The sequence below is a fragment of the Tursiops truncatus genome, chromosome 15 (genome assembly GCF_011762595.2).
Source record: "Tursiops truncatus isolate mTurTru1 chromosome 15, mTurTru1.mat.Y, whole genome shotgun sequence".
Taxonomy (NCBI): domain Eukaryota; kingdom Metazoa; phylum Chordata; class Mammalia; order Artiodactyla; family Delphinidae; genus Tursiops; species Tursiops truncatus.
The window spans coordinates 75572776-75592124 of NC_047048.1; the positions used below are offsets into that span (position 1 = coordinate 75572776).

General features: G+C 42.6%; 1 protein-coding gene across 2 annotated transcripts; it reads left to right on the top strand.

The window, feature by feature from the left end:
• The first annotated feature begins 1222 nt into the window (after nucleotides 1-1222).
• Nucleotides 1223-18631, top strand: PARD6B (par-6 family cell polarity regulator beta). 2 transcript variants are annotated; one of them, XM_033839858.2, is made up of 3 exons: nucleotides 1223-1706; nucleotides 6381-6603; nucleotides 15305-18631. In XM_033839858.2, the coding sequence occupies exons 1-3, from the start codon at nucleotides 1653-1655 to the stop codon at nucleotides 16132-16134; spliced, it is 1107 nt and encodes a 368-aa protein (XP_033695749.1). In that variant the 5' UTR covers nucleotides 1223-1652; the 3' UTR covers nucleotides 16135-18631. The 2 variants fall into 2 exon arrangements, with proteins under 2 accessions (XP_033695749.1, XP_033695748.1); XM_033839857.2 differs by having other exon boundaries at nucleotides 1231-1718.
• Nucleotides 18632-19349: the final 718 nt, after the last annotated feature.

Genomic DNA, 19349 nt, shown 5'->3' on the forward strand with positions numbered 1-19349 from the left:
TGGGGAAACGGGAACTTGACACAAGTGCTGGGAAGGAGGGGTGCAAAGTGTGAGGAGGGATTGTAGGCATGAGATAAGGGGAGGAAGCCTCGGAGGACTCAGGTGGAATGCAGCACCCTAACCAGATCTTCTTGGCCATTTCAGGTTAGAAACCCCGCCCACCGGCCCAGGTCCAGCTCAAAGGAGGGTTCCACAGCTCCTTGAGGACCCGCAGTGCCATGATGAGCCCCCTGCAGGTGTGTGTGGGGGAGCGTTGGGGGTCTCCTCCTCACCTCCCCAGCACGGCCAGTGCTGAAAAGGGCCCCTGGGAGAACAAACCCAGCTCTGGGGCATTTAGAGAGAAGGAGTCAGTCTTTTGTTATCAGGGACATAGCTCGGTCATTCCACTGGGGGGAGGGGGACAAAGGCAATCTGGAGGCTGTCACTGGTGGACACAACGAATAGCCCAGAAATGGCTGGAGGGAGAGGAAGACTTCAGAGGTTAAAAATAAATTTAAAAGCAAAGAAAAAAAGAAAGCCCTGGAGGGCCGGTCTAGAAGTACTCGGGTAAGCCGGACCTTCGAGGAGCCATCCCGAGCCTCTGCCCACTTTCCCTCCCTCCCAGCGGCTACTCGACCCTATGGGACTTGACGGACTGCAGAAAGAGTCTCTACCAACAAAACTAAGCCAGTAGAGCCCTGAGATTCTTCCCCAGTGACTGTTGCAGAGGCGGGAAAACTTGAATTTTGTAATCAGAGTTGCAGCCAGACCCCTAAACGACGCAAATGGGTGGTGGAGGGGCGTAGCTGCACGCTGCAGCATCCCAAAGTGGAAGGAAGATAAGGGGTGGCAGGAACATAGCAGCCCCACCCCGCCTCCGCACCAGCCGGGCCTCGCCTCCCATTCCCCCGCGGCGCGCGAGCCGGGTCCGGGTCAACCAGGCGCGCGCCTGCGCGTGCGCAAAAGGCCCAGCGCCCTAGCTCATCTCCAGGTGCGCTCGCGCTTCCGGCCTGCCTTCCCGGGGCGGAAACTCCAGGGCCCGCGCATGCGCTTTCCAGCTCTCCTGCTAGGTCGGGAGAGGAGGTCCACGGCTTCAGGTGATCCCGCCCCTCCCTCGCAGCGTGGGACCAATCGTACGGCGGCGGGCGGGACTTTCGCGGAGGCGGCCCGCCCACGCGCTGCGCGAGACGTGTACGGATTGGTTGGCGCTGGGGGCGCAGGTGCGCGCTTCCCATTGGGTGTGGGCGGAGCGCGAGCCTCCAAGGCGTCTACGGAGGCTGCAGGTGAGCGCGCGCACGTGCCGCGGCTCCCGCCCGGCTGGGGTGCGCGCGCGCGGGCTCGCGGGGGAAGCGGCTGAGAGCTAGGCTGCGGCGCCTGTCCCCTGTGCTCCGCCCCCTCCTCCTTCTTCGCCGTCGCGGCCGTCGCAGAGGCCCGGAGGGAGGGAGCCGCGTTCCCGCCCGCCGCGCCGCCAGTCTCACCCTCGGTCCCACCGCGTGAGGAGCCAGCCGAGCGGAGCTCTGCGCGGAGACCCGAGCCACGGTCGCCCCTCTGCAGGTGCCTGTGAGGAGGCGCCTGGGCCGCAGCCGAGTCCCGAGCCCAGCGGCCGGGCACTCGCTCTCCGCGCTCCGAGGGGCGGCCCGGCTGGAGGAGGCTGTTGCGGGCCAGGCCTCAGGATGAACCGCAGCCACCGGCACGGAGCGGGCAGCGGCTGCCTGGGCACCATGGAGGTGAAGAGCAAGGTGCGCGGGGCCCGGGCTGGGCGGAGCGGCCGGCTAGATGGGGACTGGCGGTCAGAGCCTTGAGGGGGGTGCTCCCGGGGCCTGGGGGAGGCCTGGGGGAAGCCAAGGGCTGGCCGGGGACGGCCTGAGGAGCTGCCCGCTGTCTGGGACCGTGGTGGGCGCGATGGTGGGATTTGGAGGCAGGAGATGGTGGAGAATACGCTTGCTGTGAAGAGGACGAGCGTGGGGGGTTGTGTCTGCTCCTGCCCCAGGTAGGGAGGAGACCAGCTGAGCGCTTAATCTATCTCCTTAAAAATCATTCCTGTTCAAGGATGGGAGTAAGGGCCGAGGTATAGCCGAGGATGGGAGGCGTTTGAGCGCAGCGTGGTACGAAAGGTTTGGAGGAATTCTACCTCTTGGCCTTCTGAGTAAAGAGTATTTGGAACACCCGTGGTCACAAAATGTTACCCCTTTCTGTGGCTCAAGGGTGCATCAAGTGGTGAAGGAGAGAGCCCAGGGAACTCAAGAGCCCTTGTAAAGTTAGCTTTGCTTCCTGCTTAGAGATTTTTCTAGCACTAACTTTGGTATGCATTTAATCTATAAAATTAACACTATCGCCTTTCGTTTGAGTAGCACTTCACAGTTTGAGTCTGGGTGCCCTCTTCATTCCATCCTGCTACCTTTTCACATCAAGTGTTTTCACTCTTGACCAACGGTACGCCAATCTGCTGATAATTACGTCAGTATCCACTGAATTCCTAAATTGCAGGGCTCCCTGAGCAGGACGGTGTATAGGGATTAGTGAGGGAATGCTTTCCAACGGGGGTTTTGAGATGGAATTTGAAGATGGTCGGCGGCTCCGGGAACATTTTCAGCAAGCATTTCATGAACTGAAGAGCCAAAGGGGACTTAGATAACCTAGTCTGATCCTCTGAGAAGACGGGGGCTCAGAAAGCTTATGACTTCGACAAGGTGTGCTTTTTATGACAAAACCTTAAAACCTTTTACAAAATAAGTTTTAGGCTTTATAGAATAGAAAAAAGAGGACATGGGCTGGGCCCTGGGAACATTGAAAATAAGAGCTGGGAAGATCAAAACACATGAAAGAATAGGAGAAAAGTAAAAGCATATCAACTTGAAGACTAATGAAACATCATTGAATGTAAGACTGCGGGGTGGGGTAGGGGGGAGGAGAATGCAAAATCCAGGAGTGATTTTCAGTGAAGCAGAGTAGGAAGGCTCCCTGGAGCCTGTGGTGGAATGGTTTTTACTATCTGGAGTTGATAAGCAAAGTTCTATAAGCTACTGTAACTGAGATGATCACATCAAGAGTATCTGCATTCATTTTTCACATTATTTTACAATGTTATTTTCGACTTAACTCGTGTATCAGAATAGGCACTAGTTAAGAAACCCTTCTGCTTAATAAGAATAGAAATGTAGTTATAGCCGTTTCATGAATATGCTGTCTCCTGTGTCCTCCGTGGAACTGCCATAGCAAATTGAAGTGACACGCTTGAACTAAGGGTTAAGATAACTCAAAATATATAGAGCTTTTCTTCTAGCAGTATAGTGGTGGTAGTTCCGTGGCCAGTGGTTGAACCTTCTCATGGCATTTCTGTCATAAATCTAGTTTGGGTTTGTGGGAGTTGAGGTTAAGAAAAGAAAGACATTTATGATGTTGCATAATCTTAAAATTCAGTTTGTGGTCCTAATCTTGGTAGCAAGTATTTAATCTTTTTATCATAGGAAAAAATGAGTAGGGATTCTAGGTGTTCTGATAAATACAGTCAAGTGGCAATTTATCTCTCAGACTAGAAAACCTCGAGCACTGGGGGACTGGAATTTCAGGCTTTCTGCCCTTTTTTTCTGTCAACTGGTTTGTGAATCTTTCCCATACTGCCCATTATATATTTGACCTGCCATACTGGACTTCTGGTGAACCGTGTCTCTTAAATAGAATCAAGGCATTCTGAGAACCTGCATCTCAAAGTGTGGTCCCACTAGTGTTCTAGCTGCTGATAAATAGGCACAGTAGAGGTGCTGTTTCTAGTGTGTCAGTGGCACCTTATGTTTTAAATATATATTTAATGGATTAAATAAAACATTTGGCATCTTTACCATTTAAAAAATATTTGGACAGATGTGTGAAGCAATACTTCCTTTTTCACTGCTTTGGTGATATCACAGCTTTTTACAAAGCTGGTCGCTAAAAGGTTGTAACCACAACTTGGTGATGTACAGATCCACGTTTCAGGATTTCTTTTTCTTCTGCATAGAAAACAGTGTCAACTTTTTCTTCTGCATAGAAAACAGTGTCAACGTCATATCTTTGCTCATGGAAGGGGAAAATGGTGCAAATAAAGTAATGGATAATGCAAATATAACTATAGTTAAGTTGTGATACCAGTTACCATGTGACTTTTTTTGGTAACTGATTTATCTTCCTGTTTCTCCAGAGTTGGAAAAGCTCTTAATAATCAAGGTGATGTCCTTTAATAACCTTAGGTTATTAAACACTTGGAATAGTCTTTGAGCTGTACATTTCCTAGTTATTATTTATGGGCAAACAATATTAAAATTAAGTTTTCATTTCTAGAGTGTACCAAAAGATGCTGGGAGACAGGTGTCCATACACATTCTGGGTGACCAAGGCAAACTAGAGCAGGCTAAGAAAAGTTATAATAGTTGTTGATTGGGTCTTAATATTATCTCTATTTTAGTATTTTTCTTCATGTAGTAAAAAGTTCTCTTAATCCTATTGTTTTGCTGCAAGAAGCATAACAATTTCTCTCTTTTTTTTCCTGCTAACATTGCAAAAGGGCACATCTACTTGTGAAGCCATACAATTTTCCATTGTTTTTATCATAACATTTAAGCAAGAGAAAAAAATGTTGAGCAAAGAATTTTTATCCACAAGCTTCAGCAAAAACATTGCAGCCCTAAAATATTCAATTATTAGATGTTACTCCCATTCACCAGGGGAAGTAATAAAACCCTGAGATGAATCAGAAAGCACTAGGATGTTTTGATACCAGAATAAAGAAAATGGAGAAGAAACTATGACTTTATAACATCATAAGACTAACTCTGATATGAAGGGTGTTCCCCAGTTATTATTTACTTTGAAACGTGAAGGTATGACTACACTTTCTGAGCGCTTTAGGTATGAGTCACCTTATGTTCTTGACAGACGTTAGTGTTTATGTTTCAGGAATGTGTTTTGGAAACTTTTGATTTGTTAGAGGTAAGAAGTGGTTTTAGTAATTTTTCATTTTAATTTAAAACTAGTGAGTAGTGTGGGTATAAGCAAGGCAGATGAACTTCTTTGAGATAGCAAAAGCAGTGAGTTCAGAGAGACCATGGGATCCTTAGGGAAATGAATTGACACATTTGTAACCTGCTCAAATTATTCTGATAGGGACTTTCTCCGCAAGATGCTTAAGGCTGTCTTAGGGGTACATTAGTGTTTCTTGCCAATAATAGATATTTAGAGGAAAAATTAGTTCAGTGGTCAAACATATTTGGCAAACATTTGTTTAAAAACTTTTTTTTTTTTTTTTTTAATCAACCACAGGACTTAACTGAGCATTTAATATCTGGTCTCCACAGTGATTCCTAAGAGTGTAATTATAGTTATGTAGCGTTTCCCAAACTTGTGTGACTGGGGCACTTTTTGAGGAAGGCTGATGAATCTTTCTTACGTTTCCACATTTGAGGAAATGCCATGCTAGTCCCATAGTTAAGTCATGGATCCTGTTTACTATGGACTAGATGAAGCCAGTCCTTCGTGTTGAGTAAGAACCACTTAAATAATTTGGCATTTGGAAGGCAGAGTTGTGAATCTAGAGTAGGGAAGCAGACCTGAGAACCAGAACTGTGGAGATAAATATTGGGCATGATGGAAGTGTCGTCCTCCCTGTTTGTGTGATCCCTTAATGCCTCTCATATAGTTATTCTCTTTCCCCACTAATTTCTGAGCTCTGGTGCAGGCCTGAGCCTTTCATTCTCTAGGGCCTAGCATTGTGCCAAGCACGTAAACACTTTTGCTTTAATTGGAGAGTTGTAGGACATATATTTAATGTGTTGTGTGTGTGTGTGTTTTTAAGATTAACATAGGGAAGACTCTTCTTATCTCTAGACCTGTTTCTTATATGACATACCTCCATTTGTATCCTGCCTTAGTGCCAAGAAACTCAAAGTCCTTTTTGTATATGTTGGTGTTAATTCTTGCCACTTCCTGTGAAATTGTAATTCCTTTTATGGGAAAGGAAACTTAGATGCTTTTTGCTACCAGTCAAAATAAAGACTTAGGAACATCTTTGTTACCCCATGGCCTGAGTGAGGAGCAGATACTGCTGTCAGGATCTGGGCTCCAGACAGGGTTTGTTTGAGCTGAGTCACTCTGCAGGACAGTCCTCAGTGAGACCTGGGTACCCCAGGGATTAAGTTGAGCCTGCATCTCTTGAAGGGAATGCCCTTCAGAGATGCAGCAGTGAGCAGACACATTCCTGTGCCTTCCTTATGTTGTTTTATCTCCTGATAATGAGATTGCTGACAATAGACCGTGTTATTGGAACTGTCTTCTTCATTAAGGGAAATACTGTGCCTGTGAATTTTTCTGTCATGCATTTTAAGATTGGATCCTGTTACCTTTTTTAAAATTAATATGTTTATTTATAGTTTGGAGCTGAATTTCGTCGGTTTTCACTGGAAAGATCAAAACCTGGAAAGTTTGAGGAGTTTTATGGATTACTGCAACATGTTCATAAGATACCCAATGTTGACGTTTTAGTAGGCTATGCAGACATCCACGGAGATTTACTACCTATAAATAACGATGATAATTATCACAAAGCTGTTTCAACGGCCAACCCACTGCTTAGGATTTTTATACAAAAAAAGGGTAAGTAACAATGTTTAGAAAAATTATTTTAGAATTAGAAGTTGTTTATTTTCCTCATTGATAGGATACACAGAATTCACTACAAATTTAATGAACAGACATTTTGTGTGAATCTTCTTACCATATTAACTAACAAGTGAGTTAAGACATCTGTGATATTATTGGTTTAATTGACATCGTTACACTTCACTAAGTATACTTTGGAAAGATTGCGGGTTTTTTTTTTATTTATTTTTATTTTGGGCTGCGTTGGGTCTTCGTTGCCGTGTACAGGCTTTCTCTAGTTGCGGCGAGCGGGGGCTACTCTTCGTTGTGGTGCATGGGCTTCTCATTGAGGTGGCTTCTCTTGTTGCGGAGCATGGGCTCTAAGGGCGTGGGCCTCAGTAGTTATAGCACACAGGCTCAGTAGTTGTGGCTCACAGGCTCAGCAGTGGCTCACGGGCTCTAGAGTGCAGGCTCAGTAGCTGTGGCACTTAGGCTTAGTTGCTCCATGGCGTGTGGGATCTTCCCAGACCAGGGATCGAACCTGTGTCCCCTGCATTGGCAGGCGGATTCTTAACCGCTGCACCACCAGGGAAGTCCGAAAGAGTGTGGTTTTAATTACTTTATAACCTCTTAGATTTTTTAAAAATGGAAATTAGGAATTTATTGAATCTTCACTTTGTTGAATGGAATTTTGTCCATTCAGAAAGATGTGGTAGGAGGAGTATGACTTTGGAGTCAGGGAAACATTCTACTTCTTTGGTAGCAATTAACTTTGAAATCTGTATGCATCACTTAATAGGTACCTGAAGGAAAGCTGTTTATTCTTCCTGGGTCGCGGTATCTTTATCTATAGAATGAACATACTATCTCATAGGATTACTAGGAAGTTTAAATGAGCTCAGTGCAGTGCTCTGGCATGTAGTATGCCTCCGGTGAATGTTTTCTTTCCTTTTAAGGCATTTTTCACAGAAGTACAACTAGTGAATTATCTGGAAAATCAGAGAGCAAGTCATTATTTTGGAGGAATGTAAACATTGATATTGGTCTTTGCAAAAGAACATTTTAAAATAACCACTCTATATGGCAAGAATTGAAACGTATTTTGAGCCCTAAAACTTTTAACTTTGTGGCCTCCTCCGTGTGTGTGTGTTTATCTGTGTCCACCTGTAGATGGCCATGGTGTGTGCCATTTATTCCTTTGTCTTTGGTAAATGAAGAGGTTTGGAAAGGCGACATGAGAGCCACAAGCCCAGTATTGGTGGGATAATCAAAGCCTTACTGTGTTTGTAAACCAACCCAGAAAGCAGTGTGAGAGAGTGGGTAGAGATTACCCTTGAAGGTGAAACTTTCTTTCCAATCAGTTGATAAGCATTGGACCACTCCTAGGGCTTTGAAATTCCACTGATTGTGTGTCTTTGCTTCTGGGTTTGGAGGAGCTAAAGTCCGCCAACAAAATAAACCTCCAAGGGTAGGGTAACTTACATCTGTATCACTTGACTGTTTACAAAATACTTTACAAAGACGCAAATTCATTTTCCCAAAGACCCCTAAGATGGATTTCCTAGGTATGTGGCAGGGGTGTGGTACAATTAGAGTGTTACTTCAGGAAGACTCATTTGGCTGTTCAGGAGGAATTGGAGTACGCAGCAGTCTTACAGGAGAGAGCAAGGAGCAGGGGGGTGAGAGACGCTGAGAAGCTGCCCCGGCAGGAGACCAGGTGAGGAAGATAAAGGGGAGGATCTGAGAGTCATTGCGCTCCCCCTGGAGGGCAGAGGGTTGAGGAGGCGTCCAGAGGAAAGTAGCTTTCTGGATTTGAGCCTGATGGCGCCATAAAACAGGTACAGTCTGGAAGAGAGGTTGACTTGGAAAGAAAATTGGTCTGGTTATAGGACAAAAAAGCTTATCTGGCCGGCGAGTTTCAACCTTGTCCCGTAGGAAATCAGAAATGATGGGCTGGAGCTTAGGGTGGAAATCTAGAGGCTGATCAAAGAGCTGAAAGTCTGCAGAAAAGTGATAGTTGAAATTTTGGGGAGTGGACATAAGGGCTTGCTGAGGTGAAGAGCAGGGATGGTTCTTAGAAAGCTATGTATAGAATGTTGGAGAAGGAAGAGGAGAAGACAAAACATTGGAGTGGAGCTTGTCATTTTAAGCAGAATAATTTAAATCATTGTTGTTGCATAGAAGGCCTGTCTTGTTAGCAGTTGTAATTTTCATTACAAATTTGCTGTTTGGAACATGTATTTAAATATAGAATGACTATTTTTAAACTACTGCCATCTGACAGAACTTGTTGGATTATCCCCTTCGTTAGAAAGATTATAGGTGTTGGATTATACTACCACATGTTTTTGTTACTGGAATTGTAACACTTACGTGATCATAGGATTAATCCTAACATCTTTTAAGGGCAGTTATCATCTGCTGTTTCCTTTTCAAATATGTTTAGATGTAAACAAAAGTTTTCTATGCTGTAGAGGTAAATAACCAATACAATTCAGAGCCCTTAGAATTTGATCTAGAAATAGGCAGTGTGTTCAACAGAAAATTTTTGTTTTTAAAAATGTAACTTTAGGACATCCCTGGTGGTCCGGCAGTTAAGACTCCATGCTTCCACTGCAGGGGGACACGGGTTCAATCCCTGGTCGGGGAACTAAGATCCCGCATGCCACCCGGTGCGGCCAAAAAAAAAAAAAAAAAAAAGTAACTGTAATACAAATATGACTTAAGCAAAACATGAAAAGTCAGTCAGTCGATTCATTCCTGCTGAAAACCCTCCAGTGGTTTCCGTTGCATCCAGAATAAAATACATCCTCATTTGTGCTCCACAGCAGCGTCTCCTTCCTCCATTCTCCCACTCCCCCCTCACAGCAACCACATTGGCTTTCTTTCTGTCCCTAGGACTCAGCGGGCTTGTTGCCGTCTCTGTGCTTCTGCACTTGCTGTTCCTTCTGTAAGCAACGCTTTTCCTGCAGCTGGTCCCATGGCTGCCTCCTCCTCCCTCAGTTCTCAGCTCAGATGGCTTTCTCAGAGGGGCCTCTTCTGACCACCCTAGCTAGGGCCCCCCAACCTCCACCTTTACCACATTACCCTCTGGTTATTTAGGTAGAGTTAACATGTTTGTTGTCTGTCTTACAGAGTTACACAGTGCCCTGTAGTTCGTGGTGATACCTTTTTTCTTTTAAACAGAGCTCAAGAGATGCTTAAGTAGAAAGCTGATTTTACTTAAACTTTAATGAACATTAAATTCAGGAAACTAATGTAAAACATGGCATTAAGTACAGTTACATTTTCTCGCTTAATTACAACACACTTTCTGTTTTACTGGCCTGTTGCTTCCAATTTAGGAACCAATAGGGCAGCAGTTGCACTTGATGTGTCACCAAGCGATTTTTTAAAAGACAGACATGAAAACGATTTTAAATTTTAAACCGTGTGACCTTTTAACATCTGATCCCCTCTACCAAATAAAGCTTCTTTGAAGTGAGAGCTCAGGATTGGAGGCATAAACCACTTCATAGCTTGAACTCGGGGGTAGCATCATTGCATATCTTGAAAAGTTTTATGTCTTACAATAATTTATTGTTAGAGGAGAAAACCCAGACTCTATTTCCAGGGCTGTTATTGTGGAAGCAAAAACAAAACAAAAAACCTGATATTTTAAAAGTTACTTTCGCAGAGGATCCTAGGGCTTTTGCCAGCCCCCTCACCCTGTCAGAGTTTAGAATTTCCTCATTTATTTGAGGGAAAAAGAGAAGTTTTTCTTCTCTTGTTGTTCAGGTGGTTCTTGTATGGTAAACAATCTCAGAAAATATTTAAAGGTTGCACCTTTAGAAAAAGTACTCGGGTCATTCCTGTAGGTTTGGAACGCAGCCAGGGAAATGTGTATTTTTTAAAAGCCCGTTGCGATGATCAGCCAAGTCTGAGGCCCGTTGACCTGCCCGGACGTCTCGCCAGATCTGATCAGCATACCTACACCACAGCTGCTTGCTGTGTCACAGGCTGTTTCTGTGTGCCATCAGACAAGCACATTTGTATCATGGGTTTATTCAAAGGAGTATGTTGGAAGTACCAGAAGGGCCTTGCTTGAAGCCTCATCTGCGTTAGGACGTGGCCTTGTGGCCCAGACACCTGGAACTGGGCAGCCACTTAAACTGTCTCTTAGAACTTTACTGTGCATTGGATGTTATTTGGGAGCTGTATTTTAAGGTTATATTTTAGTGAGTCAGGGTTGAATTTAGAAATGGTCTAAGGAGTATACATTTTAATAGTAAATTGTGAAAAATTGTTTAACAGAAGGTACAGCCCGAGAAATAAAAAAATTCTGAGTAACAGCTCAGAATGTGATGCCAGTTGCTTATGACAGAAACCTGGGTGTCGCCTTTGACACATACCTGTTTTTCAGTCACCAAGCCTATTAAAAGTGTGTTCTAATTATTTTTCAAACTTATTTCCCCGTTTCCTGACACACCTTTTTATTCGGTCACGTGGCCTATTAAAAATGTGTTCTGATTACTTTTCAAGCTTATTTCCCCATTCCACTGCCTCTGCCCCAGGCCAGGTACCATCCTACATTACCTGCAGTAAAACCTCCTGTCTTCCCCGCAGGTCCCTCCTCCAGCTTGCAGCCAGAGTGAGCTTTGTAGGAAAACCAAAATCCTTGGTTTTCTTCCCTTTGCCCTCAGGCTGAAGCCCGTAATCCTCCCCACTTCCCCGGAGGCCCTGTCTGTCTGCAGGGCCCTGGCCGCCTGGACTTGGCTCCAGCTCCTCCTCTTCTCTCCCCTCCCACCCTGCCTTCTCACCGTCTCCTCCGCCGACCCCATCCTGCCCGGCTCTGTATTTGTTGTATCTGCACCCGGAAGTTCTTCCCTCCCTTCTACCTGATTAGCTACTGGTTTGTTTTCCAGTCTCAGTATAAACCACGCTCCCCAGAGAAGCCTTGCCTTACCCTGCAGACCAGGCTGAGTTCCCACTGATAAACTTCACAGCTCTTGGCACCTTTGTAATAATATAATGGTTTCAAGTTCTTTGTTACTTGCCATCTATTTTAGTCTGTAAGCACCATGAAAGCAAGCACCTTAGCTGTTTGGTGCGCTGGATCTGCAGCACACAGCACGATGTCTAGCCACATAGTAGCAGGTGCTTAAGTGTCTGGCATTTGATTTTCCTTATATTAGGAAGTGAAGGGATCTGCAGGCTTTGAATATTGCTTTAAGTGATGTTTAATCCTTTTAAAGTTGCCACATGTATTTCATTTAACCATTTTGGATTAGAACAAGGGTTGGCAAACTCAGGCTTGCTGGCTGTTTTCATGGAACACAGCCATGATCACTCCGTTCTGTAGTGCCTGTGGCTGCTTTTGCAACAGAGACCGTATGACCTGCAATACCTAAAATATTTACTGTACAAACTCTACAGAAAAAGATTGTCCACCCCTTGATTAGAACAATTTCAAAAATTATTTCATTCTTCCCCTGTCTTCCTACTGAACTTGAATGGGTCATAATCTTGAACCTTCTTGATGACTCTACCATGAACTGTTACTGTTTTGTTACTGTACACGGATGCTGCTGGGATTTATATAACGCTTTTGTTTTGTTTGTTTGTTTTCAGGTTTGCTTTTTCTTCACTGTAGGCTTTTATTTTTTGTATCTGTACCTGCCACTCACTGGTGGACCCTTACCCCTGACTGTGACTTAAGACTGTGAGCTGAGGAATGAGATAACCAGGGTTTTTTGGAATTAATGTTTAAAAAGTAAGAGGCTCAGAGGGAGGCCCTTCAGGGCTCCCTTCCTCTGTGAGGAAAGCACAGGGGCTTTTTGTGTGTAAGGAAGTGAGACATCCAGTTTGGCTGTTTGGCGGCATTCCAGGGGTAGATCCTTGTCTGTTTCGGTGAGCTGAGATTGTCAGGCTCGGGATAGGTGAGGTTTCGCTGAGCCTATATCACACACTGTTGCCTAAAGCCTGGGTTTATACAAGTGAAAGGTTGCCATGAGCCAGGATTCCAACTTTCCGTCTCTTTCTGAGTTTTGTACTTTGACAGACATGCTCAGGTGGAACGTCAGGCCTGTTCCCTGTAGATGTTCACCTTTACACTTTAAACCGACACCCTGCACCCTGGCTTTCTGCCAAAATATTTCTTTTCCCAGTGGCTGGAAACTGATTAGCTAGATGGGAGAACAAAGGTGCCTTTGTACTGGGGCATATTGCTTTTGAGAATTTAGCAGAGAGCATTCAAACAGAGTCTGGATGCAATGCCAAATTATGCAGATTTGGGGGGTTTTTTGGTCAGGTTTCCCATGAATAGGTATGTAAGCAACTTAGTTTTGTTCTCCTTTTGTATGGTGTGGAATTTCCCATATAAAAATTGTGTGGGCTTTCTTAATTGATTGTAAAATGAAATATACAATTTTGAATAAACACATTCAGTAGAAGATCATTGTTGATAGATTTCTGGCTACATTTTGCCCAAAAGATTCTTTTGTCAGTCAGTTTATTTCCCAAGCCAAATTATAAATAAATTTGTCTTTGTAAGAACACAGTGTAAGTACTTTCTCCATAAATGAAGCAAAATTATCCCCAGGGGGAAAATGCCCCAAAATCAGGTACCACTAGGCTTTTTTTTTTTTTTTTTTTTTGGTTATACTGGGTCTTAGTTGTGGCAGGTGGGGCTCCTTAGTTGTGACATGCATGTGGGATCTAGTTCCCTGACCAGGGATCAAACCCAGGCCCCCTGCATTGGGAGCGCAGAGTCCTAACCACTGCGCCACCAGGGAAGTCCCCAGGTACCCCTAGTCTTGTACATTTATCTGAAACTAGCTTTTGAAGAGTGTTCAAGCAGCACTGAGAAAAGAATACTGAAGTTCTCCAGGCTCTGACACACAGTGGACATTTAACATTCACTGTATGAATTGAACATGTACGGTATTGGCCTTAGTAAGAAAACCTGGGGCCAGTCTTCTGTCTGTACCTTATTTTGTACCCTTAATTTCCTGGTCTATAAAGTAAAGGTAATAATACTTAACGACAGGGGGGCCGAGAGTTGGGTGACAAGAGGCTACAGATGGAAGCCCTGTGCAGACACAGTCTGGTGATATTACTGTTGTCTGTAGCAGTGATTGAGACTAGGACTTTAAACTAGTTCTTGGGATGGTGGGGGCACTTTTGTCTTTTTTATTCTTATTAAATATTTTTTTCATCCTTGGAGATTGTGACTTTTTAGTTTATCCCCATTCCAGTTATTTTTGAAATGTGATTTCACCTTTTATGCCTGCTGCTAATTCTGTTTCCTCATCCTCTGATGAGAGGTGTTGTTTGTAGACTGTCTACCTCCAGCTGTGGGATGTAAGGAGATCTAGTTTTAGTGCCCTGTTTTCCCTGATTTACATCAGGGATTATAAATTGCTGGCTTGAAGAATAAATTCAACCCCCAAATGTTATTTTGCTCAAACAGGTTTTTGTTGTTATTTAATTAGGTGTCGGCATTTTAAATGGGAAGGTTTGTGTTTTTTTTAACCTAAAAAAACAAGACTTTCTGACAAGTTGGACTGTCCACGCAAATTCCTACAGTCCGTGAAGAAAAGCTGCCTGGAGCGAGAAAAGCCATGCCATTAAATGGGGCAGGAGGTCTCAGCTTTGCCAGAATCCTCACCCCTCCCTGTTGTCTCTGTCTTATACCGCAGCCTCTTTCAAAAGTGGGAAAATGAAAGGTTAAGAACTCCCCCAGAAAACTGAGGGAGAGTGTATTTTCAGAAGACCAGAATTCCTGTGTTTGATATGCATTCATTTAATTACATTATCATTTTATGTGTATTATCCATTTCATTTAATTACAGGCAGACCTCAGATATATTGTGGGTTCGATAAAGCAAATATCGCGATAAAGCAAGTCACATGAATTCTTGCACAAATTAAGCGTGTAATAGCATCATGTCTCAAAAAATACATAACTCAAGTTTAAAATAGTTTTTTGCTAAAAAAAAATGTTAACCATCACCTGAGCCTTCAGCAGGTCATAATCTTTCTGCAGTAGTGATGTCAAAGATCACTGATCAAAGCACATCGTAACAAGTATAATAATTTAAAAGTTTGAAGTATTGCAAGAATTAAAAAATGTGACCCAGAGATACGAAGTGAGCAAATGCTGTTGGAAAAATGGCGTCGGTAGACTTGCTCGGTGCAGGGTCACCACAAACCTTCAATTTGTAAAAAAACACAATTATCTGCGAAGCGCAGTAAAAAGAGGTCTGCTTGTACACTGTCCTCCCAGACTCTAGTACAGGTATTTGCGCTTCAAAAGTGCCCAATTTCGTGTCATTGAGTCAAATATGATAAACATGCAAATTGGAGGTGTTTAAACAAACATAGGGAAAATACAATGTAAATAACTTGTTTTAAATGGTGTTTAAGAATGTGTGTGCGAGGCTTATCAGAATTTCATCTGCCATATTTAATGTTGTTTGAGTCATTGAGCTTTTTCAAATTTAACTTCAACTTTTGGTAACTTCATGGTGAATACTCGAGAGGGCCACCTATTGGGCTTTTCTGGTATAGCATGTCTTACTGCGTTACATTTTCAGCCGATAGGAGCAGGCTGATACTTAACGAGTTTGTTTATGTATCAAATATATTTGAGTTGTCCTTTCTGTACAGATTCCACTATAGATAAATGGGCGTTTTTACAGCATTTCTATAATTATTTTATTTTATTTTTAAACAGAAGAAGCAGACTACAGTGCCTTTGGTACAGACACACTAATAAAGAAGAAGAATGTTTTAACCAATGTGTTGCGTCCTGACAACCATAGAAAAAAGCCACACATAGTCATTAGTATGCCCCAGGACTTCAGACCTGTGTCTTCCATTATAGACGTGGATATTCTCCCAGAAACGCATCGTAGGGTCCGTCTTTACAAATATGGCACTGAGAAACCCCTAGGATTCTACATCCGGGACGGCTCCAGTGTCAGGGTGACACCCCATGGCTTAGAGAAGGTCCCAGGGATCTTTATATCCAGACTTGTGCCAGGAGGTCTGGCTCAAAGCACAGGACTATTAGCCGTTAATGATGAAGTTTTAGAAGTTAATGGCATAGAAGTTTCCGGGAAGAGTCTAGATCAAGTAACTGACATGATGATTGCAAACAGCCGCAACCTCATCATCACAGTGAGACCAGCAAACCAGAGGAATAACGTCATTAGGAACAGTCGGACTTCCGGCAGCTCTGGCCAGTCTACTGACAACAGCCTTCCTGGCTATCCACAGCAGATCGAACCGAGCTTTGAGCCAGAGGATGAAGACAGCGATGAAGATGACATTATTATTGAAGACAATGGTGTGCCACAGCAGATCCCTAAGGCTGTTCGCAACACCGAGAGCCTGGAATCATTAACACAAATAGAACTCAGTTTTGAATCTGGACAGAACGGTTTTATTCCTTCTAATGAAGTGAGCTTAGCACCCTTAGCAAGTGGCACAAATACAGAATTTGAAACGCGTGCTCCAGATCAGAAACTCTTAGAAGAAGATGGAACAATCATAACACTATGAAACCATCACGTCTGAATGTCTTCTGAGTGAGGATGCCGTGGAGACTTGTAAATTTGGCTAGTTTAAAGCATATGTACCTCTGAACCAGTGATCTGGGATAGGCATGAAAAAAGTATATTGCAAGCTTAAAATGTTATTAAAATAGTAGTTTGATAATTAATATAAACTTCAGTGGGTCAGAGGTGAATTTAAGTCTAAAACAAAGGGGCCTTTGCTAATGAAATGATGTGCTTTTGCTATTTTGTCTATAGAGAACTGGATGTTAGAGCACATTCCCAGAACTACACATAAGGACTAGATCATTTCCGTTTGAAGTGGTTGCATATTTAACCTGCTGTGCAGAGCCTGGTTGATTTTTCCTTTAACTGTATATCTTAATTCTAACGTGAAGAAGTCTGAGTCTATCTTTCGGTACTTTGGGACCTTGGCTCCTATATTCCCCATGTTGTATTTTGATTTTTTAATATTGTTCCTCTGTTGCTAATTGTAGCGAGTAATTTTTTCAAATGCTTTTTTTTTCCTAATTTCTAAGAAATCAAATCAATTGACTGTTTTTAGGGGTTGCTTCCTAAGTTATAAAGCATTGAAGCTATGTTCCTGAATTAAGAAACTCTAACAGTTGTTCAGGTCCGTGTTTGCCCATGGGAGACTCTCTCCCATAACCTCTTCTTGTCCTCATTCCAAATCTCATTAGAAATCATTCCTTTTGTTGTTTGTGTGTATATTTTGTTTGTCTGCCTTTTTACTCTTTTAATGTATTTGAGTAGTGTGAATTATTTTCGTTAAAAAAAAAAATGCACCCAAACTAAGAGATTTTTACACACAGGACAACCTTGTGCACTTTTTATATGAAAATTTTGGGTTTTCCTTAATGGGATTTCTAGGAACACTGCCTACACTTTATGAAAAGTATGTCGTATTCACCTCTGACAGGTAGAGTGTATCTCGATTAATTTTATGAGGCTATTTATTACTTTCCGATGCATCCACTTAGCAAGGTAAGAGTAAGGCTGCTAACTTTCGTTCCTTGCCTGGTTTCATTGTATGGAGGTGCACAGGCACTACAGTAGCTTGTATATAGAGACTAAGAATAGTATGAACTACATGAGTTTCCTGTGACTTATGGATATTTCTCTCAGAGTTATTTATTGATTAATTTTATGCTAGGGCTAGAATGGATACCTTATAACAATTGTGTGCTATTAAAACAATGAAGAATCAAATGACTCCGTTTTGAAGGATATTTTCTCTATATGGTAAAAGTATATGAAGTAAAGTTGATTAAATGAAGCTCTCTTGACTCAGAATACTTCAATGTATTTTGCCCACATTTTACCACTAAACATGTTATCACTAAACTGTTAACTGCACAACATTATGTAATACAGTGTACTTCTTGTTGAATTCATTGAAGTTCTTCCAATTATATAACCACTATTTTTTAATGGCATTCCAGGTTTAACATTCTGTTGAGTTCTATAAATTTGACTCTTGAATGGCAAAATGTTAATAAGTAGAAGGTTACATTTCATTTATAATTATAAGTGGTGCAGGGCTTCAACATTTTAAGTAAAAATACTTTCACATACTACCTCTCTCTTTCTCTCTTTTTTTTTTAACAAAGTTTTAACATCAGAACTTTTCTTAGGGGAAGAAATACTTCAGGGCTTGACTTTTTGTACAACTTTTAACTGTAAAATACAGATTTGTCTCGTATGTATTCATGAAAATGGAAATCAAAGCTGCTAGTGCTTTTTTTTTTTTTTTTTTTTGGCGGTACGCGGGCCTCTCATTGTTTTGGCCTCTCCCGTTGCGGAGCACAGGCTCCGGACGCGCAGGCTCAGCGCGCAGGCTCAGCGGCCATGGCTCACGGGCCTAGCCGCTCCGCGGCATGTGGGATCTTCCCGGACCGGGGCACGAACCCGTGTCCCCTGCATCGGCAGGTGGACTCCCAACCCCTGCGCCACCAGGGAAGCCCTGCTAGTGATTTCTAATTATCCCACTAAGGGTATATGTCAACGGTCTTTTCAACTGGATCTCTCGTATAAATTATTGGTGAAAGAATTGATTGCTAGACGTATTGTAAAACCAATAGATCTTGGTTATACAATAAAATGTCGATTCATTGGTAGTCTGAATTATTTCAAGTGTACCTTATTAACAAAAATATCAGTGGACTCAGCATAAAATTTTATAGTACTAAATGTCAAGCTAACTGTGAATTTTGTTCTGTATCTTAAGTAAATTTATGATAATGTCCTCGAGCTATCAACAAAATATATGTACTTTTGTGAACTATGGATTTTCTAATTAAATTTTACATGCAATATGATTTTTACATGAATGCTACTTTGTTTAAACTATCAAATGTCAGTATTTTACTACAATTTTATTATAAAATGTACATTATCACTAAATGAGCTTTGATTTTAAAAATCAAATTAGCTTTAGTTGTATATTATTTTTTACAAATAAAGATAGACTTGTATAAAGGATACTTTCTTGTCTGCAAATATATGAAAAGTCACCCAACAAATATTTACCAAGCACCCATTACAGCAAATGGGTAGGGAGAAAATTGCTAAGTTATAACAAGATCCTGGCTTCCTTAATTTTTAGACGATCAACACCAGGAATTCCTGACGGTCCAGTGGTTAGGCCTCCGCGCTTGCACTGCCGAGGGCCCGGGTTAGAGTTAGGGTTAGGGTTAGGGCATTTAAAATATAGTTAAATTCTGATAATGTGAGAGGTTATGCATGATATCCATATAGAATTATCACTTACATTGTTTAAGATTATTTGAAATAAGGCAAAAGTTGTTTGTAAAGTGAAAGTTTCTCTTCTGAATTCAAATTCACTTTGTTACACTTTTTATTACCACCCCAGGTACAGGTATTGCCTATATGGATTGAGTTCACTTTATGCTGAACACTGTAAAAGGCCTGAGATAAAACACACCCTCTTCCTGAGCCAAGTCTAATCCCAAATTAGTCACCCGGTCATTGGCTCAGTCGATCTCTGCACTAACTCCTCTGCCATCCAGCATGCAGGATAATAACCGATTCCTTCCGCCAGTTTAAAAACTGAAAGTCTTCTGAGTAAAAATTCAACATCGTGTACATAGAACCCTTCACATCATCCATTGGTGCAGACTGTTGCGCTCAGTACCTGATGCACTTGGTTTCGGGGTCCATGAAACAATGGTATGGAACTAA